Here is a 23,686-nt window from a genome sequence, read left to right as displayed (position 1 = left end):
TCCCTTATTGGGGAATGAAGCTTTTACAGGAATAAGTGCTTATTAAATGTCCTGATAGTTATTATAAGAAGGGTCAGTGAAAATGATTAACACTCGACACATAAAATGACACCTGAACTGAACTGTTTAAACCATGTGCTTGTGTATTTTATTTTATTTTATTTTTTAAAGAAGTGGATCTCAAAATGGAGACAGTGGTAATATTAGTGGACTATTATCAGAGTATAAATATTATTGCATTATTAAGGTTATTAGGCTATTTGACTGGTTGCTTGAAGTAAACTGGTTTAATCTAAGCTTTAATACGATTTTTTAAAAAAGAGAGAAAACGATAGAACAAAACAATTTGGCTTATATCACCTTGTGTTTTGTCAATGGAAAGTTCAGAAATAAAAAGCTCCATGATCATAATATTATTGTATACATCTGAATAGTGAGCCTACTATGTGAGAATTTCATAAAAGAAATATGTGATAAGGATGTCTATGGAACTAAACTTTGGTTTGAGAACCGTCTTAAAGCATTGTAGGGTTCATTGCTTATAACCTCTGGATAAGAAACTAGCTTCAGAGAATGGTGACAACCATATACAGCATTTTAATTCTTAAATATCCGTGACTAGTGCAGGTATATAAATAAGACAAATCACTTGATGTTTTGTTTCTCGCTGGTGCTAAATGTTAGCACTTTTGACTAGCACCATGGCTGGGTTGTAGGTAGGTAGGTAGGTAGGTAGGTAGGTAGGTAGATAGATAGATAGATAGATGGATATATAGATAGACTTTACATATCATTTCCCTGGAACCACTGACCACAACCACCAGTTGGGTGGGCAATCACTGGTCAAACCTCTTAAACATTATTCATTATTTAGAGGCGTTACATTTGTTAACACTAGCTCACTTGTAGCCTGCCCTATGATTTATTTTTGTACCTTCGTAAATGATGAAATAATGGACCTCAGATGTGTATCTTTTGCTGTATATCTTCTACTACTACTCCTATCCTATTGCAGTATACACAGAGAGAGGTAGCAACATAATGTCATTTATCTATGGATGTGAATAAGTAGATAGTTTGACCCAACCTAGACTGCCACCCTAAAAATGTCAATGAATCACATGTAAATGGTCTGGCTATTGCATTGGGTCTGCTACCAAAGCTGTAAAGATTCATGTTTGAAAAGATATAATCATGTCTGTTTTTTATTTATTGATTAGCTGTATCTTTTTCTTCAAATGCTTGGTCGCATCCAGACAGAATTTCAGAAGGAGACAATCCCTGATCAATATATAGTCCATCCTGGTTTATCCTCCTTGCTTGCCAAAAAGAAATATAATACCATTTGTAGGTTTTTTCTGTTTTTTTCTTTATCTAATGGTTTAACGACTGGTGAGAGCTGCATTCTTGATGCATTTGCTGATTCTCTAACAGAATCTAAATCGATTTTATATCTAGAATATGATAATATATCTAATGTATATCTAATATATCTTTTTTTTTTTTTAGTTGTTCAAAGTTGGCTGTGATTTAATGGAACTAATGGAACCAATCTGTTGTATTTGCAGCTCATGTAATCCTGCATTTCAGGTTTGGCTTAAAACACACACACACACACACACACACACACACACACACTAAATGAACAGTACTATTCATTGAAGATCCAACTACTTACAGTAAACACAACTAAATTAAGGATGGGAACACGATGTTGATTGACATCACATCACATTTTTTCACCCAGGAAGGTGCTGGTCCAATAAAAAGAGGTTTCTTTTTTTGTGGTTTGTTTGTTTTAAACCACAGAACCAGCTTGTTCACACACTGACCTGATGAAGAGATATTACTACTGGATGGGTGTGTCTCAATGTCTCAAATATTACATGTAAGCTGTCAACTTCATGCATACCAGAATGTCTATTTATATGCAGGGTAACTATCTGCTTCAGTAATCTGATATATATATATATATATATATATATATATATATATATATATATATATATATATATATATATATATATATTTCAAAATCTAATCGAATATCCAAAAGTGTAGAAAACGTAGCTCCTTTTAATGCCATTAAACATCCATACCGGCTTTATTCCTAATTAGGGTCACGGGGATCTGCTGGAACCTATCCCAGCACACATTGGGTGAAAGGCAGGGGTACACCCTGGACAGGTCCATCATAGGGCGGCATTAAACATAAAACTCTCATATAAAAAGTCATTCATTGTCATTTTTATTTTGCATAACAGTCACTGAGATGACAATTATACAGTGTAAATATATTATTTATTTATTTATGTATCAAATGTGTTTATTGAATGTACCATTGAATAAACTAATACTGCTCAAATAAACCAACAGCTTTTACATTTACATTACAAGACAAAAGTTTGGAAGCAGGAACAAACAGTACTATTCTTGATTATAGAAAATAAATAGTTGAGTGGTTTGACTCTCACTGGAGAGAGAATCAGCGACTCAGAGCATCGTGCCATGCCTCGTATCGTTTCGGTCGTTGGTAAAAATACTGTAGAAATCCTTTTCGCTTCCACAATTTTTGCCCAGTAATGTAATAACAAAGGTACAACCAGTTATCTTTAATTGGGCTCAAATTTTTCACAGTATAGTCACAAAATCCTCAACTAGTCCTCAAGAATAATTAGCAAAATATCGTACTAAATTCAAATGACCGATAGTTTGTATACAAACAAATATGCCATAAAAATGCAATTTTTTAAAAAAAAAGAATGTTTTGTTGGTTATACAATAATAAATATCTAAAAACATTTTAAAATAAATTAGTGAACAGCGATTATTTTACAGTTTTGACTCTGTACTCCAGTTTCGAATCAAACGATGTCTATGAAGTATGACGTATAATGAAACTATAACGTTCAATTTAATCTAACCCAGCCGCTGTAGAGCTTATATATCCAAGCCCAGATAAAATGGGAAGGGTGTCCGGCGTAAAACCCTGTGCCAAATCAAAATATGTGACCGAATGATCCGCTGTGGTGACCTCAAACAGGGAGCAGCTTAATACACTATCCGTAAATAAGCAGACTCCAATTACAGCAATCTCGGTGTTGTCTTTTCCTTCAGTGATTACGTGAAATGTAGATGACATCACGGACAACACTAGACACTTCCTGGATGAAACTGTCTCAGGCCTGTTCATGCGAAAATTACCAATGTCCTTCATAATATCTAAGCTCAGTCTCCTTTTATATCCAGCATGCTAGAGTACAGAGACAAAACCACCAGCAATCATCGCTGTTTAGTCGTTTACTGTCTGCACCGAACACATGACAACCTGGCAGTGCATTCAAGTAAACATGCAGAATTATTACATGACAAAATAAATAGTTACAAATAAATACACCAACATGACTGACCTTATAGAGCTCAAGTATCCTTTGAAAATAAATAAATAATAAGTTCAGACATCTTTTTAAAAAATTGTAACGCGACTACATTCACTGACTCTCTTTGCTATGCTCTGTATGTTTTAGAGCTACACAGACCCATAGACATGTTCTACAATCTTCAAATCGATTCCTTCAAGCTGTCCTTCGGAGACATGTGACGTTCGGGACGCTACGGTTTTCCATCTTCAGCATTGGCAGGATGTCTCCAGGTAGTAGCCGTCATGTCTACTGAACCCTTGGTTTGCGACTCTAGTATGAAACGCAGGAAATAACTATGAATAATGACTCTAGGGGAAAAGAAACGTTCAGTATTGTGCTCTGGATGTATAATTAAGCGACGTTTCTTTCTTCTTCTTTTTTTTCAACAATATGAACGAATATCGGACTTACTTTGCTTTTTCTTCATCACTCTGCAGCGGCTGAAGTCTGATCTTCTCGTCCACACAGCTGTCCCGCTTTTTTTGACATCTGTAAGGGTAAATTTAAACGTAGATCGTTGTAGCTTACTACAGTGACGTAAACTGCAGAAGAGGTGCATGCGCTTAGAAAAAGCACTAACCGTAAGGCCAGCAGAATGCCGATGATGGTGAGACATATTAAGGACAGAACCACTGCCATTATAGCCAGAGCTGTGGTGTGACTGTTGCCTTCAGCGTCTCTGCCAACAGGCAGGATGAACAGATGGCACCGATCTCCTGAGTATCCTGCGTCACATCTGCAAATGTATACAACCTCAGGCACGACTGATAACGCCGAGTCATAATTTTACTATTTTAGTCACTATTTTACATGTAAACTTATACATTAACCATGCATGACTTACGTGCAAGAGGTACGATTTAGATCCGGCAGGTACTGGCAAACGCCATGAACGCAATAATTTTTGTATCTTTTCCTCAGGCAGGGGTTCTTCTTCCGGTCTCTGCCTTGCCCTTGACCTTTCATTGTGGTCACCGAGGGATCTTTAGGCTTTGCGGAAAATGCAACTGCGGAGAAAAAGAAAATAAGTCCAAATATCAGATGCTAAGACAATATGTTTCAATGCTGTTTGACACAAATAAACACTACATTCTTTCAGTTACTTTTTTAACCTGGTCAGTTGTTGTAATGGATCAGCGGCCCTGGGTGTGAGGTGCAAATACACCCTGGATGGGATGCCACCATGCACACTAGGTACAATTAGTTTGTGGAACAGACAGTAACCCAAGACCAGGATCAAACCCTGGACCATGGAGCTGTGCAGCACCAGGCTTCCCCACAAATAAACACTGTAATAGGTAATTCAACAGTGGGGACACATCAAATTACCGACATTTGGCTTATTACCAGAGCGAAGAAGAGGGTATCAGATGCTTGGCAGTCATTTAAAGAATTTCCATTAAGTGCATTGGATGATGTCTACTTAAAGTAGGCTCTGTCATGTCATCTTCTTATATCACGTATCACCCTTCCCTCTGGTTTAGTTGAACATGAATACAGTGCTTAATAGCACTTTAATTATCAGTCCACTCGTGAAAAAAAAAATAATGCTTGTTTTTGTAAAATTTTGTAAAACTAAAAATCTGCCCAGTGAACTTGAAAATATGAAAACAAACACCAAGCTATGAGAATAATATAGTTTCTGTCTAGGTTTTGCATGACTGTGCTAAAAATTAGAACATAATCCTACAGAGAGAAAGACAGACAGAGAGACAGATAGATAGATAGATAGATAGATAGATAGACAGACAGACAGACAGACAGACAGACAGACAGACAGACAGACAGATAGATAGATAGATAGATAGATAGATAGATAGATAGATAGATAGATAGATAGATAGATAGATAGGTGAGTAAAAAAGGACAGGCAAGTCAGACAGACTGGACGCTACCTCTGGGATAGTCATCCTTATATTCCACAGAGACGTCGTCTTCATAACTGTCCAGAAGATGTTCGTCCGTTCTGCTTCCATTGTCTGGAGTGTGCACTTCAGCTGGAGTGTGCAGGCGTTTTCCTGGCGTCACTGCAGGGTGGACACTCTCATCCCGGGACGTGCAGCCACTTAGCTGAAGGAAAACTGCAAACAGAGGTCAGTTATCAGGTGTGTTGGGGGTCATCATGGAATATTGAGTGGAACATCAGGCTAAAGAAAAGCTTCTTTAGAACCAAAAATGCAGGTTATATTGAACTAAAAATATATTTTGCAGTTCGGTACTGATGTTCAGGTTAAGGTTATATAGTTAGCATATATAGGTGCGACTGCATTAATAAATAATTATGACACTGGCTGGTTCTTACAAGTATAATTAAAATGCGTGCGCGCGTGTGCGAGCGCGCGCGCGCAACAGCTTGCGCCATGCAACCTTCTTATGATAACAATAATAATAATCATCAAAGACTTCAATAAGAGTAATAAAGCTCCCATTCCTCATAATCTGAAGTCATTGTAAACACAGGACACCCTGATGAACTAAATGACACATATCATTTTTTTAAACAAAAAAAAAAAAACACTCACCGACACAGTGTAGGAAAACCAGTCCCAGTCGAAAGGTGTTCATATTCCAAAATGAAGTTTGTGTCCAGTTAGGTGTCCACAGCTTGCTGGAGGTTCAGCTGACTGACCTGAGAGGAGCAGAAAGTGCTGTCAGTGTCAGTGAGTCCTGAGAGAGCAGTCAGCCCTGCACTGCCCCTGCTGTTATATAGCCACTGTACACACTTCCTTCATGATTCACAGACACACCTGGGTAATCACTGCGCAGAAGAAAGGAATAAATAAACACAATAAAACATGGTTCTGGACGCTCTAAAGGTGTTACAAGTAACTGGCACAAAGCCATTTTTAAAACCTGGGCTTTAGTCATAACCATTTAACCCTGGATACAGCTCTTTGATAACACATTTGCCAAATCAGCACCATTTAAAGGTAGAATACTGAACATTGTGTTCAATGGGGTTGTGTTTAACCACCGAGCGCCACCTTGTGCTTAATAATATTAATGATTCTCTACAGTCTAAACCACATCACAACAGTCAAGTTGTCTGAATAATTATGGTGAGTTATGGCTTTCTTGCCGTTAATAAAACTAAATCCCCAACATTCCTGAAATGAACGGCCAACTATTTACATTACACCCAAAAACCTGATCACAACTGTCCCAGTGATCCTGAGCTGACCATGCTGTCCCCAAATGACTAAAGCATGTTATGTGTGTACGCATCGTAAATATCTGATATACAATATACTGGCAAATGTTTAAGATAAGACAAGACAAGACAAGACAAGACAAGACAAGACAAGATAAGATAAGATAAGATAAGATAAGATAAGATAAGATAAGATAAGATAAGATAAGATAAGACTGCTTCAGAAAACTAGAAGAATAAATAGAAATGAAATATAAATGATATAATCTATATATACACAAATGTATTCAAAAGTACAAAATGTATTCAGAAATAGAAATGAAAGATACAAAATAAATGAAATGAAATATTCTATATATACAAACTGTATGCCAAGTACAAAAAAGGTGCTAGTGAACTAGAACATATTGCACATGATAAGATACTGCATTAACCTACACTGAAATGTTTAACAGTCAGTGTTCATTTGGTCAGCTCTGCTCCCTACTGAACGGGGAGGAGTTATAGAGTTTGATGGTCACTTGGTAGGAAAGACCTCCTGTGGCGTTCTGTGCTTGTCTTCGGTGGTCTCAGTCTAGTGGACACCTGACCATCACACTCATTTACACTTGTTGAACATGCCATTCCAGATTTACTCATCGCTCTGCTGTTACAATAACACATCCACTCTCCTGGTAAGGGTTTACACTAGATTTCGGGGAGAACATGCAAACTCCACACAGAAAGGCCCCTGCCTGTTCAAACCCAGGACCTTCTTGCTGTGAGGCAACAGTGCTAATAGCTAAATATGGTTAATCAATATAATAACTTCCTCTGGATTTATTAAGATATATGCTAACCTCAACTTTAGGCCTTTTAAGCAACTTGGGGGGGAAAAACACAAAACAATTTTAGAGAACATCAAAGTTTAGTTTGGAATTCGATAAAATGGTAGAAAGGACATTTATATTATTTACTGTCCAGTGTCCCCAAATAAGGATGAGGTTCCCTTCTGAGCCTGGTTCCTCTCAAGATTTCTTCCTCATATCATCTCAGGGAGTTTTTCCTCACCACCGTCACCTCAGGCTTCTCATTAGGGTTAAATAGTAACTTTTAACTTTATCATTTAAAAGGTTATTCAAGAGAAATAAACCACACATAACACTGCTTTTATAAAGCGGTAAATTATTTATTTTGTTTTCGTTGGCCCAGTTTTTTAAATTAAAGTAATCAGCCACAAGAGGGCGCTCATTACAGTGTCTCTCACGCGTAAAGGTGTAACGAGCGCCCTCTTGTGGCTGATAATATAATACGCAACACCTACCGAAGATGAGTGAAGAGACGTATACAAGTCCATAGAAGATACCCCAGGGTTATGAATGTCTATCATACCTATGATGTGGAGGAACTGCTATAATGTTTAGTGTCTGTAATGTTGAATTAGAATACGCACATTCATATAAAAATGACCAATCGAATGTGAGAACATCGACGGCGGAAATTAAACAATGAACTGCTTCAATTAACAAAGTGATTAAGGCCGTCTCAACAAAGCTTTGCGAGCAGCGGAAAGGGACCAACCCTCTCTACCTTCAACAGCTGCTGTAGAACATACACAGACACGGTTATAACCACAAAGAAGTTTATTTGAGAAATCAGTGACAGACTATGGAAAAGGAAGACATGCCTACAACAACGTAAAGATTAAAAGATCTATGTTCATATCAAATTTGGCCAAAAAAGATAATTCCAGTTTTTTTTTCTGTTTAATTCACAATCTTCACATTATAAAAACCCATAGTCAAAAGCAGATATGTTGAAGGCATTCTATACCCTCTCTGTACTAGACATTAATGAGAATATTTACAAGCATAAACTTGGCTCAAGGTCTAGAGCACAGTCAGCATCGAGGCATGAATCCAACTGTAGCCTACTGTTTTGGTAGATTCACAATACAAGGACGGAGAACACTGACTGTAGTGCGAACACTCAAAAACATAAGGACAGGACAGAGTCTGAGCCTTTCCTTGCTCCTCACAAAGAACAAAATCTGTAGCCATTCAGGCACTCTTTTCCAAAAATGTCTTTTTTTTGGGCCTGGGCAGCTGTGTTGTGAAACCCTTTACATGCCCCAGCCTCCGCCCATGCTCATACCACCGTTCATGCCCATGGAGCCACGACTGCCACCGTAATAACTGCTGTTCTGGTTACCTGATAGGAGAGAAAAGCACATGAGTGGAACGATAAACGTCAAAGCAGCATATGATATTGCTATTTCATCTCAATTTGAGCGAGTTTAACCAAAAGGGCCAAATTGTGATGGTTAGACCACTGGATCAGAGCATCTCCAAAACTGCAGCTCTTGTGGGGTGTTCCCGGTCTGCAGTGGTCAGTATCTATCAAAAGTGGTCCAAGGAAGGAACAGTGGTGAACCGGCGACAGGGTCATGGATGGCCGAGGCTCATCGATGCACGTGGGGAGAGAAGGCTGGCCCGTGTGATCTGATCCAACAAAGTACTTTCTGGTGTTTATTGGAAAGATCTTTCTATAGCTGACGCTTACCATAGTCATTGTATCCTCCCATACTGGACTGATTATTATAGCCTCCACCATAGCCTCCGCCCATATTCTGACTTCCATGGCCGTAGGACGACTGATTACCTAAAATAAATAAAACACACAGTCTTTTACTAAAGTCTTAATAGCCATAGGAACAAAACTCACTAATTATGCCAATAAAAGACTGAGGCATATCTATGCTAGCTAACTTACCCATGCTTCCCATGTGGCCTCCATATCCTCCATTACTTCCCCGTTCTGTTGAGTTTAAGAAAAGCTCGACATAACGATGCTCTGGAGAGATAAAAAGAAACCGGTAAGTTTAAAAACAAACACAAATCCACTTCTGTCCAAATCCGGTTCTATTTCAGCAGGACGTACGCATATTAGCCTTGTCCTTGGACATGGCAGCCACAGCGTCCTCGTGTGTGGCGAACTCCACATCGGCTTCTCCAGTCACGCGCCCGTCTGGACCCACCTCGATGTGTACTCGCACGGGGTTCAGAGGAGAGAAGAACTGTGGTCCAGAAAATAGAAATATAATCCAAGTACATTTCCTCAGTAATGAAAATAACACTACGTGTGTGTGTGTGTGCATCCTTACAGAGTAGATGTCGTTTTCTGTGGCACGGTATGGCAGCCCTCTCATGTGAACGCAGTGGCCTGTTGTGCTTGAAAAGTTGGAACCGCCATCTCGGTAGTGTCCGTCTGACATTCCTGAAGGAAGGAAAGAGTTCATTCGCATAAAGTGGGTACAAGGATGAATGAGTAGCTTGATAGATGAATAGCAACTAGTACCTGCTTTATATTATATCGTGTGTATGTGTAAATAAATAAAACTTCAACGAGGATAAACTCCCAATCGTACCTCCTCCGTATCCTCCGCGTCGTGTCCTGTCGAAGGAACCTCCTCTGCTCATGCTGTTATAGCCACGGCCACCCCCGCTGGGCCTGTCGTACGGGCCAGGTCTCTGCATGCTCATGCCTTTACGAGGAGGCTCGTAATGAGTGCGCACTTCAGCACGGCTGCTCTTGAAGATCTCAATGTACCTACATGTCCACAGAAAGATGTGAGTGCTATGTCGTAACACGAACTCGGGCTAATTAAAATCTCTATGAATACACTGGCCCTTTAGGCCGTGTTCTGTCAGAACTACTTCTTGCTGGTTGAGTACAAGTGAGAGTACAATAAGCCTTTGAGTACCACCTTTTGCACAAAACATCTCCAGATTTCAAGGAATGAATTGACAAGAAGAGCCATTTTGCAACCCTTCTGTTTCTTTCATCTTAGCCAAACAGAAATATTGGTGTTTAATGCCCAGAGATTTACTTGCGAATGTGTAATGCACAAAATAAATAAATATGAAGGTTTGGTATTGAATTCTGCTAAAAGGCCCATGAAAAATCGAGGTTTTGAGCCTAACATCATTAAGACTCCTAAGAAATGTTTCTCCAAGCTAACACGGAAAGGTTTTTGGTATCGTTTTTTTATTTTTTTTTTATTCTCGTCTGATATTTCTGTCTCCAAAGCTCATGTTTGAGACGAAACAAAGAGGCAGTCTGACTAAAACAAGCAACTGGCATCAAGGGCTTTAAGGGTGTTATGTCTACAAAGCAATTTATAAAAGCCACAAGACCAAAATATTAGATGTACAAAATAATGATAACAGACCTGAGATATGAAACAGATTTCAACTGACCTCTAATCCAAAAAAAAAAAAAAATAAAGTATACAACCCATGATGTGGTGAGCTTCCTCTTCTGGAGATGTGTGAATGTCCATGACACTTGTGTGGGTTAATTATGTACAGTGTGAAGACATTTTTGTTTTTTGGCCAGATTTCCAGGCACAGGTTAAGTCAAGACTCTGACTTACCTTCACAAAGGGCACTTCAGTCATAGGCTTGTCTTAATCTGTGTCTGGCAAACAGGCATCATGACTGAAGTCAGTGAATTCCACAAGAAAAGCAGCTGAACCCGCCAACCATCCCCACCTGTGCCCTATTCTTTCCTTGTGTTTCTTTAGAGCCTTTTCAGCTATTTCCTGTGAAGCAAACTGCACGAAGGCCTCCCCCGTACTCCTCCACATGTAGTCCACCGGCAATGTTATCCCATTTGGCACGATTTCCAACCCTTCAACCCAAGGACAGATAACCCCAGCAGGGGACACATTAAATCACATGCCCATTCATACGGTTACTTACTTTTCATGTTTCTGAACTAAATAAAATCATATTCATAACAATGATAACAATAAACCATACACACTGACATCTCAATGCATTGAAATGATTAGATTGGTTCTACCAGCTTCATCAGACAACCTAACATTCGAATTGTGATCGATATCATGAATGATTGTCCGGATCAAACGGCTGGCATCCGGAAAATAAAACTTAAGAATCGAGGAGTTAAAACATGCAAATGGTCATAAACACATCTACGTGTCTGTTAAATCAAACACTGCTCTCTGTCTCTTAATTAACAACTTGTAAGCCGTGGTCAGCGGCGACGGCTGGACATACCTGAGAAGAACTGTACGATCTCCTCCTTGCTACAGCCGAAAGGCAGGCCACGCAGTCGCACCAGTCCGTCTCCTTCTGTCTCGGGGCCGTTTGGACCGGTGTGCTTAAGAACCCAGTCCATCTCCACGTTATTGGATTTAAATACTGTTAGAACAGAAAGAGAAAAAGGTTTCCTTATTGCATCATGAGAAAAGGACAGAACAGGGAAGTTCTCGAACTTAGCATTCAAAACCAGTGACGAATGGAAAAACCTGAATAACATGCTTTCAGACACGACACAATTAGGACAGGAAATTGTGTTGCACATTCAAATAAATTTGTCTCATGAGAGCTTCACTGCAGCAGTATAATCATGGTAATTCTGAACGGTCAATCATGTCACTTAAACATTTACTGACTGAATTTTCCCACTAAAACTTATACTTCAACTGTAACTCCCAGTACTATTCAACTGAATTTCCAGTATGTGTTTCAAATGCTAAACTTATTACACTTTCACCATGTGGTAGACGCCCTTATCCAGAGCGACACCTTAACCACTTCAATGGTCCACTCAGAGTGAAATTACGGTTGAAAATGTCAGAGCTTTTCCTCTAATTTCTGACACGTAGCACGTAAGAGCTTAATACTTCAAAATGGCTTTGCCTCATAAGTAGGGCTGTGAATGATAATGATAAACATGTGCAAATGATTTTTCTTTCGGATCAGCGTGGCCTTATTCCTCTTTCCAAATCTCAATTAAAGCTTAAAATAATGTCTTAATTCTTATGACTTATTACAATGTACACACCTGTTAACACATAGATTAACCCTAGTTTATCCATCCATATATAAAATGATCAGGCATAACATTATGACAACCTGACTAATTCTGACACCTTTCTATCAGAACCAGCATTAACTTCTTCAGCATTTTGAGCAACAGTAGCTCGTCTGTTGGATCGGGTCGCACAATGAAGAGCCTTGGCTGCTCATAACCCTGTCCCTTCCTTGGAACACTTTTGATACTGACCACTGCAGACCGGGAACACCCCACAAGAGCTGCAGTTTTGGAGATGCTCTGATCCAGTGGTCTAGCCATCACAATTTGGCCCTTCATCAAACTCGCTCAAATCCTTATGCTTGTCCATTTTTCCTGCTTCTAACATCAACTTTGAGGACAAAATGTTGACTTGCTGCCTAATATATCCCACCCACTAACAGGTGCCATGATGAGGAGATCATCAGGGGTCATAATGTTATGCCTGAATGGTGTAAATCTGCCTAACACTATAAGAGGAAAACCACAATAAACAAGTATGCAGGTACATGGGGCAGACTGGGAATAGCAGGATAGAGACAGATGATGGCTGACAACTACAGCTACCTCTAACTGACTGAACTATCCACAAATATTCTAAACGTAAAGAAGCATCACCAGCTGCACTGCTTTCAAAAGACAATGTTAAGAAAATGTAGGTGACTTTTTGATACTCTGTTCATCAGTCTTATACTCAAGATCATCAGTCTTATTCACTTCACCTCTCACTGCTCATAATGTTATGCCTGATCGGTGTACATACATAGATAACTTGCACATACTAATCAACAGCATTATATACTGATCTACATATTTATCCGCACTTGCTCGTTTGCACAATTTCTACTATTTGCACTTCTGGTAGATGTCAAAGTTGTATCTCTCTATGTATCCATGTTATAAAACCTGCACCAATTGGTCCAATTCTGCGATTTGTTTTATATAAGGATGAGCAACGACACTTTTAGCAAGTCTCTTCGTGTATACCTTCCACATATCTGTGTCCCATGGTCTCTCTGTCTTTTTTAAGAGCAATCTTCAGGTCATCCTCTGACTCCAGCTCCACAAACGCCTCTCCACTCGGTCTGCCTTCTCGCGTGTAGGTGAAGTGGATGCTCGTTCCATTATTAGCGACTTTGCAATCTGAAAACACAATTAAACACTAATTAAAACAACTGAAAAGTTTAAGGATGAGAAAGTGTGTGTGTGCGTAGTCATTTATATATTCTAACCAGAGAAGAATCTGGCCACTTCATCCACGGAGCAGGACCACGGCAGACCCCTGACTCTCACCACAAATCCCTCATCTTCAGCCATGATCAACACAGGTCTGTCCTCAAACAAAGAAACACAATTCACAAAACAATCACGGAACATGTTTTAAACGGATATTGCATGGCTAGAAGTTAAAGAAATAGCTAAAAAAAAAGTTTGCTATCGCAGCTAACATCAACAGAACAAAGGCCAGAAAGCAAATGGCGCTAAAGCAATAAACAAAAGCCAGGCCTCGAAAACGAAAAAAAAACAAACAAAAACAAAAAACACATGGTATCTTGAAGACATAAGCTGGATCATTAACCTGCATATATATACATTTTAATAATATAACCGTACAACAAAACATCATATGGATATATAAATAAAAAATTACCGTCTTATTCGCAGAAAGTCAACGTGCTCGACTTCCACTCAGACACCACTTCCGGTTAGAGCCGATTGTTCTTCTTCTACTGGGCCGAGAACGAGTCGATTCTTTGTGCCGACTCTTTGTGCCGATACTTTGAACCGACTCGTGAACCGTATATTATTTTGCTGAGGGGAAAGAAAAAGAAATCTGCATTTTTCACACATACACACAAATTAAAAATCAAGTCACTTTTTTTTTTTTACAGAACTCTAGCTAACAGTTGCACTATGTTTTATTTTTATTATTAATTATAATAATAATAATAATAATAATAATAATAATAATAATAATATTTATCCATATGGGTGAAGATACAACAGAAACATATCACCTATGGTAAGGAATCAGCACTTGCTTTTTTTAGATCTTTATTTTGATTGTATTTCGAGATTAAAGTATGTCCTGGTTAAAAGTCTAAAAGCTGAAATATTGTGGTCGAATAAAAAGATCTGGGATATATTCAGAAAGAGTAAACAAACTCAATCCTGGCTATTTACTGCACAACTCATCTTCAGCTCACAAACTCATCAAAGAAACGGTCATGTTTTATTTCTGTGATTTCTGTTAATGACACGGAAATCAGTTCAGATATTGTAAATATGTTGTCGTCTGTGTCAGGTGTTAAAGGTGTCCAGTTTTAAAGATGAGTCGTTTGGAAGCTTGAACCTTGATCGCTCCGGTTCACTCAAAAGAGCCGGAATTCTCGTGACGAATCGCGTGTACAGCGCCCCCTGCTGCATTGGTTCTGTATATGCAGTAATAAAAACACGCAGATTCACACCATCTTGGGAGTTGGAGTTTTGTATCACTTTCTGTATCACTCCAAATATTGTTCCTGTTTTAGATAATATTCTCTCATATATATATATATACCCTGTATCTACACAAGCGTATCCAATCATGTTGAATATCGTCGATTAGACTTGTCAGAGTTAAGGTTTTCCAATTATTCATAGACTGATTTTAGATCGAATTTTGTAGTATGTTCAAATTTTTTTTAAAACAGTTGTTTCGAAATCTTTCCGATTATATGCTGTATAGCTCATTCATATTCCTTTCATTTCTATGCATTTTCTATAACAGAAGTTATGAAAATATCCATAAGTGTGTACTACCTAGTTTACAAACATATTTAATGTTTACTGTACCGTAAAACTACGGAATTATTAGTGCTAATGCACGAATGTTAATGATACAAATGTTAATATAAATAATATATAAATAATAAAAGATTTTACCTCGGTATTCGATTTTCTGACTATTTTACATTAGTACTAAACGCACCATTGAGCCCCTGCTCTTCCACTGACACAAGCCACCCATTCGTTCTTGAGATATTGCACAAATAAGAATAATGTTCACTGGACAATTTCTTGGACAAAAGAACTTATTTGGAGGATGCGGGCATCGATCCCGCTACCTCTCGCATGCTAAGCGAGCGCTCTACCATTTGAGCTAATCCCCCACTGAAAACCAACCCTTCTATTAGTTTTCACTAGAGGATACTATTCAACTTTACATGACCATGTAGCAGAAATTCTTGGCCACATCAGGTTTATTGGGTCCTGCTCATTTTTTAGTGCTGACTGTCTCAGCGGCACCACAAAGAGATCCGCTGTTATCTCTTCAGCCTGCTGTAGATGCATGTTTGCTTCTGTGAGTGTGTTCTTCTCAAGTCTTTTTTATGTACGTCACTGTATTATAGATTTCTATAGCCTAGATTTCTACACTACACCGCTAGGGCACTCATGTCTTACTACACTTACCACTTTACAGTTCTGCTCCACCCTGTACATTCTGTTAATATAATATTTTTCACTGTTATACATTCTGGTATATGTTCTCACTGTGTAACATAATTAATTGTACATATTGTCCATTTCATAGATTACACCTAGTTTTTTGTATCTATCTATCTATTTATATACATTTATATATACTTTATTTATACATACCATATACTATCTGTATATTATCTGTTACTGTTGTGCATACATTGTACATAATGCACACATTTTTAGCACAATTATAATTACACCTGTCACTTTATCTGCTGTAAATACTACCTGCACATACTTTTCTATGCACATATGTATGCACATGTATACTTATTTATCCATGTACATAAGTATGTATTTACATATTTATCTGCACTTGTTCATTTGCACTTCTGGAAAATGCTGAACAGCATTTTGTTGCTATGTACCTGTACTTTGCAATGACAATACAGTTCTATCTATCTATCTATCTATCTATCTATCTATCTATCTATCTATCTATCTATCTATCTATCTATCTATCTATCTATCTATCTATCTATCTAATGCACATGAGGGACTGACCTGTTTGCAACGAATATAGCTCTATAGATGAGGTTTGATGGATGTTCTTGGATTCTCCAACTAACATTCGGTCATGAAAATGTCTAGTCAGTTGAATGGTGAATAGTGAATAGTGGGGAATCACTGCTATATTAAAGAGTGTGTGAGTCACACCTGTGATTTCATGACATAAATCTGATCTCAGGATCTGGAGGTGTGAGCTGGCATAAAACGACAGGGTAGTCATGCCAGGTGGTGTTGCAGATCTCACCTTCTGTTCAGAGATGTTTTTTCCCACTTTAGCACAGATGGCCTTGCCTTCTCTCTTTTGAATGAGTGTTCCTTGAATGATGGGAGAGTTCCTGAGTAAAGAGGTTTACAGAGTCTGTAGAACCGATGAGGCTTCTTGGATGATTAAAGCATTTTCGCGACTGCATCCAAATCTTGGATAAACATATTCTCTTACTGATTCAGAAAGCTTAGTATGAGACATTCCCCAAGTGAGTGAGAAAAGAAAGGAAAACCTTTATCATTGTTACTTACTGGCAGAAGGATATCAGAGAGGTTGTTAGAAGAACCACATGATATTTTTATTGTAGAATTCAGGAGTAGAAGAGAATGTTTAAACGTGAAACCAACACACAAAATCTCACTCCACATCCGCTAACCAAACACACTGGTCCAGCTAAAGAGTGGCATCGCTGCTATAACTCACCTTGATTCTTAATAATACTCACTTCAGTTCCTGACATGAACTGCTGAGCATTCAGCATGGCTGTAGGGCTTTACAGAGTGTGGAGATAAACAGGTTTTCACATTCAGAACTTCAGGACTAGTGTTCGCTTAACATGAGGTATAAGATATTAACATGTCGACAATTCCAACAGGAACAGTTTGCGGTTAATTTAAATGAATTGCATGAGGACTAAATTAAACCCGCTGGACTGATCATGGAGTGTAACACAAAAAAGAAAATTCCCACTGCATTGCATGCAAAAAATTAAATCTTTCTCTAAAATTTGTCAGTATAGATATTAAAAAAAATAATAAACTAATGTAATGACTTTTGGCAAGGTTTTCAGAGAATAAAACAATTGAAATAATATTAAATACTAATGTCCTGTTACACCAAGCATTAAGCATCAATTAATACATGGCTTAGGAAAGTAAATCCATTGAAGCCATTTTGAACTGTTTATGCAAATTACTTTTAAAAGCAGTGGTTTGGGGTTGTGTATTTTTTAGTTAATCATATTAGGTCAGCATAAACAAATAAACAAAAAATACTAGTGTTCAAATGAAAGGTCTTCAGCCTGATTAATTCCATCTAAATGTAACTCAGTGCACATAAAAAGAAAAATAAATAAGATGAATTAGTTCAATAAATTAAATTATCATCGTCTTATTATTGACTATGTACTATACTGCTAAAACTCAGGCATATTAAATTATAATATGTACAGAAGAATCTAAGTATCAGTGCGACTGGAGCCTAAATTCCTTAATGTAAGGAAGTAAAACAGCTCTGGCACAAATACACAAAAAACAGGTCCTCTGTGATGAGGCTATGTTTCACGGTTGCGAAAAGCTGACCGAACTGATCACTTCCAGCAGCTTGAGTGCATTTTCGCCATGCTGGTGCCTTTACCTATTCAGCAGGACTAAAAGGCACAGCGTTATTCCTATAGACTCTCTCTAAATAATTTGATTAATCGCTGCACAGATTAATCGCAAACGTTAAAACCTTTCACGTCTGGGTAAGAACCATGTTTGTGCAACTCGTTTAGTTGCCCCTCTGGCGGCCCACGAAGCGGTGCAGCTTCTCGCAGTGGTCCAGCTTCATGGTTTCTGCTTTCTGCTTCAGCCGCTCATCACGATAAAGCTGACCCAGGTTAGCCAGGTCCGACTCTGAGAGGTACACAAATTCCACATCGTTAGTACGGGGCTAACAGGGTGGTCACATAACAACCAGTTTTTATTAACTCATAAATCATGTACGTGTTTGAGAACCGTTGCAATACCACTCTAATCCAATTCACTCAGTGCGCAAATCCAGTAGAGCTTATACTGCACAGCTATAATTATAATGATATTAAATTTATTTATAAAATTCTACTACTTTGAGTGGTCAGAAAATTCTCATTTCCTATAAGCCAGCTTCCAGCCTGTGCCACAGCAGTAACACCACCATGTATCATTTACATATAACAGCATAAGCTGTTGTTTCTTATTCCTGACTCCAATCCAGTCTCCCAGACTGTCCACATTTTTTCTCTCTAACAGGATCCAACACATCTGTACCAGTTGCATAACATGTAGCCCTTGGGCTCATATGCAAAGCATTTTGACCATGCGCTGTAGTTTGGTACACGAAAGCGAAGACTGCTTAAAAAACCTGATGCCACGGAATAACCTCATACATTTGGCATCATTATTTAACACTTGGCGTAATCATTGTAGGACTGTGTTAGTTCACTTTGTTTCTTTAATGAAGAAATTGCCTTATCAGAGCAAACAGCTGAAGAGGATTTGATTATATAAACATACTGATGAGCATACTCACTCTGTTGCTTCTCTTTCCAGCAGCTGCTCTGTAGATGGTCTATGTAATCACTCTCAATGGTCTTCTCCAGCTCATCCAGTGCCGCCCCATGGTACTCCTTCTCAAAGCTCTTATCCACATAATACTGTACACCCATGTGCTGCGTCTCTCTGGACACCACCAAACCCATGGACCTGTACGATAACATTTTATCGGTGTGGTCACTACTGAAACCAAATCCTTTCTCAATGCTTTCAAATGGTATTCATAATTCATAGCATGATAACCGTATAACCCAATCCCAGTTTTTTTTCCATAGTTCATGGTATCTGCTTTCAAAATGACAAGTAGTCCTTTAATATAAAGTCTCTCTATACCAGCCTGACATTTTTGATTACAATGGCTGCATCAAACATGTATGCTATAATCCTATCATCAGAGTTTGGGGTGAGGTCTAAGAGAAAGATCACACTCACGGTTTGTAGAAAAGGCTGTAAGGGGGATTAGTGGCCATCATCTGAGTTATTACAGAGATGAGGATTAGCACCAGGACAGGCAGAAGCTGCAGGAAGGCTGTGAATGTATTCTTAAAAAAAGAAAGAAAAAGAAATTCAGTATTTAATTAAGTATTTAAATAAAAACAACTAATAAGCAATTTACTCAGCAATTTGCACTACTAAACACTGAATTGTGAGGGAGTACCCGAGTGCCTCTTAGCACTCCCAGTTTCAAAGCCAAAGGCTATAGACTGGAATAGCGCATATAGACATGTCTACACCAGGCCCAATACGAATATTAGAAAGGAAAGGAGTGATGGACATGGAGTGTGACTGACCTGGCTGCGGTTTTCCTGTACTTCCTCCTCCCGTCTCTCATATGCGCGGCGTCTACGTGTCTGGTAGAAATGTGAATAAGAAGCTCCTCTGTTTGTGTAGACATGAATGTTTCCTGTAGAAATGCAATTAAAATTTCAATACAACTGTAACAAATTCCCTGCATCTTAAAGTATATACACTGACCAGGCATAACATTATGGCCACCTGCCTTATATTGTTTTGGTCTCCCTTTTGCTGCCAAAACAGCCCTGACCCATAATGCACTGTGTATTCTGACACCTTTCTATCAGAACCAGCATTAAGTTCTTCAGCAATTTGAGCAACAGTAGCTCGTATGTTGGATCGGATCACACGGGCCAGCCTTCACTCCCCGCGTGCATCAATGAGCCTCGGCCGCCCATGACCCTGTCACCGGTTCACCACTGTTCCTTCCTTGGACCACTTTTGATCCAGTGGTCTAGCCATCACCATTGGGCCTTTTGTCAAACTCGCTCAAATCTTTACGCTTGCCCATTTTTCCTGCTTCTAACGCATCAACTTTGAGGACAAAATGTTCACGATGAGCAGATCATCAGTCTTATTCATGGCACATCTCAGTGGTCATAAGGTTATGCCTGATCAGTGTACACATGCACAGACATACGCTCGTCCCTTAAATTCTGTCTATTCAGAAAAAAAGTTGCATTAATGCTTGCGTTTCCGGAAAAAAAAAATTGTGACCCCCTAGTGGAATAATCTTATCTGTTGTACTAGCTCAATACTACATAGTTTCCTGAGCAAAAATCTTTTCTATAGCCATGACCTTAATCCATGTGTCAGATCTAAATAAAATATATATGTCTGCACATACATCCTAAAGACTAACCTGTTGGAAACCTGCCACCAAAGAAGATGTTGAAGAGCTCTTCTGGCGAGATGTCGGCCTCAAAGTCCCTGTGGAAAGTTCGTTGGTGTGCGTGAGCGTAACGAGGATGGGCTGAGGAGTGACTAGCAGTCTCTGCAGCACCTTGTTCACCATACTGATCATACTGCTGCCTCTTCTCTGGGTTACTCAGCACTGCGTAGGCATTCCCGATTGCTGGTGAAAAGAGCAAGAGGTGTAAAACAGATAGTACAAAAAACTACAAAAAAAAACACTTTTCAAGCACGACACTTTAACAAATGCTAGTGCTGAACACAGATCCATACCTTTAAAAGCATCAGTAGCTCCAGGAGCACAGTTCTTGTCTGGATGAAACCGTAGTGCAAGCTTACGGTATGCTTTTTTCAGATCCTCATCACTGGCATCTTTTGGCACGCCCAGAATCTCATAGAAATCTTTACATCTCTGTATCCTGCCAATATAAAGAGATAGGATATTTGTCACTAATGTAAAACACAGTAATACTATAGAACAAGGACACATAAACTCATCTCAGTGAGTGATGCTAAAGGAACGAACCTTAGGACTCCCTGCCTCTGCTCTTCAGTGTAGCTCTTCTTGTCATCGTTGGGTATCTCATCAGCATCTCCTGTGCTGTAACGCTGATGCTGCCGCCGGCTGGATATTTCATCATCCGTGTTCCTCCACCCAGGCGGTGGAGTGTACGTACGCTCAGTTTCTGGGGCAGCTGCACTCCCATTCTTCACAATAGCATCAATGAGGACTAATTGTTGATAGAAAGGAAGATGGGATAAGTGTGATGCCATGTCACATGAAGGCATTTTTTTTTACTCTATATTTATCAGTATTTAAACAGAACATCTAAATAGCCCAAAAGTCTGAATAGGTGATGGCTGAATCAGCAAATCAGTTACCTTTCCCCATGAGAGCAACTCGATATTGCTGACAAACTGCAATGTACACATTTTCGTGCTGAACAAGCTCTAAATCTATCCTTCTCCAAGACCCATGACATATACATATAGAAAGTCTGCCCGATTGAATATTTAATCCAAGTCACTGTTATGTTAACGAGACCCTTGCCTCTGAATTTTGGCATAATGTGCCAATTTACAAAAAGTCAGCTCAGTTACAAGAATGTTGTTAGTATCATATCACACTATATTGGCAAAAGTTTTGGGACACCCCTCCAAATCACTGAATTCAGGTGTTGTTTTCAAGTGTTGGGCTTGACCACTTAGTTCCAGTGAAAGGAACTCTTAATGCTTCAGCTTCATACCAAGACATTTTGGACAATTTCATGCTCTTTGTGGGAACAGTTTGGGCATGACCCCTTCCTGTTCCAACATGACTGCACACCAGTGACCAAAGCAAGGTCCATAAAGACATGGATGAGGACTCTGTCAAGTTCCTCCATACCAAACTCACTCATCCATGTCTTCCCTGAAAAACAAGACCTGAATTCAATGATTTGGAGGGGTGTGACAATACAGTACAATGAAAAGTCTAATATTGGATTACATTAATAATGCATAAATGTTATTTGCACTCAGATACAGCCAGTTTACGTACCCAAGAACGTTTATTAGTTTCATTTACTTAAAAGAGTATCCAGTTCATTTCGGAAAGACAAGAGTTTATTTCCCGGGGGGGATTAAATATACAACTGGCCTAATAACTTAGACAAACACTTAAGGATCCTGTGTTGGACTGCAAGACCCAGACGGACAACTGAGCCGAGCGTTGATCATGAGACATGCCGTGATATCCAGACGCTGCACTTTCTATTTCAGTGGCAGCATGTAAATCCTAAGGTTACTCACCTCGGGCTCGGGTGCTGGGGTATATTTTCAGTGCTTCATATAACATCTGCAGGGCTTTCTCTTTCTGTCCTGATCTTAGACATAGCTTTGCTTTCTCTATCAGTCTGTCTGATTCTTCTTTATCAGACCCGAACCCCGGCATCTCTACAGCTGCTTCAGATAACGGTACTGCCTACTTAATACGGACACCGGAATGACAGCTGCAATGACAGGCTGCCAAAAACAATAGAACAAAAAAAAAAAACACTAATTACAACACAGAAACTGGGAAAACTTTATTTCCCATATGTTCACACTAAAGCTGAAAGCACAATAACGCTGAGAGGCAAATTTCGGTAGACGTTTTAGCTGTGTTCGTTACGTGAAGACGCCAAATAGCTAACAAGCTAATAACAGCTAGCGAGCAGCAGATTAGTTTCCGATATTCGGTAACATTACAACCGTTTTAACTGCTGTCGCTGTCACACGCTTCACTCCCACGTACATAATCTGCTACCAGAAACAGCAATGTCACATTATTTTTTTACAATATTTAACCGTGTTATAAGCGAGACAACCAAATATCTAAATAGCGGTAGCTAGCAACCGCCATCGCTAACCGGAACCGGAAGCACAATAAGATCCAATAGCAAAGCGCCCGCATTGCCCATATATGGTCATTCACACTGCAGCTTGTGTTCCAATGTCATGCATTTCAGTGGGTCAACAATTTAGAGACAATTCTTTTAACGATTCCTAAATCATGTTTTAATACTGAAAGGAACACATATTTGAAATATGACAGGAAAAAAAGTGACAGAATGACTGTGAAGCTTTTCTTAGGTCTTATACTATATTGCCAAAAGTTTTTGGGACACCCCTCTAAATCATTAAGTTCAGGTGTTGTTTTTCAGGGCTTGGGCTTGGCCGCTTAGTTGACTGGCCTGCACAGAGTCATGACCTCAACCCCATAGAACACCTTGTGGAAACCATTCCCAGAAGAGTTATAGCTGCAGAGGGTGGGTCAACTCCATATTATATTCATGTGCATGTAAAAGCAGACGTCCCAGTTTTGGCCTGGCTCGCAGTCTCCGCTCTAACTTATCCCAAAGGTGTTCTATCAGGTAGAGGTCAGGACTCTCAAGTTCCTTCACACCAAACTCACTCATCCATGTCTTTA

At 39.1% G+C, this 23,686-nt stretch overlaps 3 protein-coding genes and 1 non-coding gene across 4 annotated transcripts; all 4 read right to left on the bottom strand.

The window, feature by feature from the left end:
• Window positions 1-2,232: 2,232 nt before the first annotated feature.
• On the bottom strand, window positions 2,233-6,334 carry hbegfb (heparin-binding EGF-like growth factor b). Its single transcript, XM_058415607.1, has 6 exons — window positions 5,945-6,334; window positions 5,318-5,503; window positions 4,267-4,429; window positions 4,003-4,158; window positions 3,834-3,911; window positions 2,233-3,692 (listed from the first exon to the last, which is right to left on the bottom strand). Exons 1-6 carry the CDS (start codon window positions 5,985-5,987, stop codon window positions 3,629-3,631), a joined length of 690 nt encoding a protein of 229 aa, XP_058271590.1. The 5' UTR covers window positions 5,988-6,334; the 3' UTR covers window positions 2,233-3,628.
• A 1,843-nt stretch (window positions 6,335-8,177) lies between these two features.
• On the bottom strand, window positions 8,178-14,228 carry hnrnph1l (heterogeneous nuclear ribonucleoprotein H1, like). Its single transcript, XM_058415606.1, has 11 exons — window positions 14,087-14,228; window positions 13,668-13,765; window positions 13,423-13,578; window positions 11,637-11,780; window positions 11,106-11,244; window positions 9,980-10,161; window positions 9,716-9,828; window positions 9,493-9,628; window positions 9,325-9,405; window positions 9,115-9,213; window positions 8,178-8,763 (listed from the first exon to the last, which is right to left on the bottom strand). The coding sequence occupies exons 2-11, from the start codon at window positions 13,750-13,752 to the stop codon at window positions 8,675-8,677; spliced, it is 1,224 nt and encodes a 407-aa protein (XP_058271589.1). The 5' UTR covers window positions 13,753-13,765; window positions 14,087-14,228; the 3' UTR covers window positions 8,178-8,674.
• A 1,286-nt stretch (window positions 14,229-15,514) lies between these two features.
• trnaa-agc (transfer RNA alanine (anticodon AGC)) lies at window positions 15,515-15,587 on the bottom strand. The gene has a single exon. It is a non-coding gene; the product is annotated as a tRNA-Ala (tRNA).
• A 1,422-nt stretch (window positions 15,588-17,009) lies between these two features.
• On the bottom strand, window positions 17,010-23,150 carry dnajc18 (DnaJ (Hsp40) homolog, subfamily C, member 18). The gene is made up of 8 exons (XM_058416026.1): window positions 22,528-23,150; window positions 21,263-21,467; window positions 21,010-21,155; window positions 20,687-20,899; window positions 19,821-19,933; window positions 19,462-19,571; window positions 19,007-19,179; window positions 17,010-18,351 (listed from the first exon to the last, which is right to left on the bottom strand). The coding sequence occupies exons 1-8, from the start codon at window positions 22,667-22,669 to the stop codon at window positions 18,227-18,229; spliced, it is 1,227 nt and encodes a 408-aa protein (XP_058272009.1). The 5' UTR covers window positions 22,670-23,150; the 3' UTR covers window positions 17,010-18,226.
• Window positions 23,151-23,686: the final 536 nt, after the last annotated feature.

Source organism: Hemibagrus wyckioides, linkage group LG18, assembly GCF_019097595.1.
Source record: "Hemibagrus wyckioides isolate EC202008001 linkage group LG18, SWU_Hwy_1.0, whole genome shotgun sequence".
Classification (NCBI taxonomy): Eukaryota; Metazoa; Chordata; class Actinopteri; order Siluriformes; family Bagridae; genus Hemibagrus; species Hemibagrus wyckioides.
The sequence above is the reverse complement of the archived record's forward strand: the minus strand, read 5'-3'. Positions and strand labels throughout refer to the sequence as shown.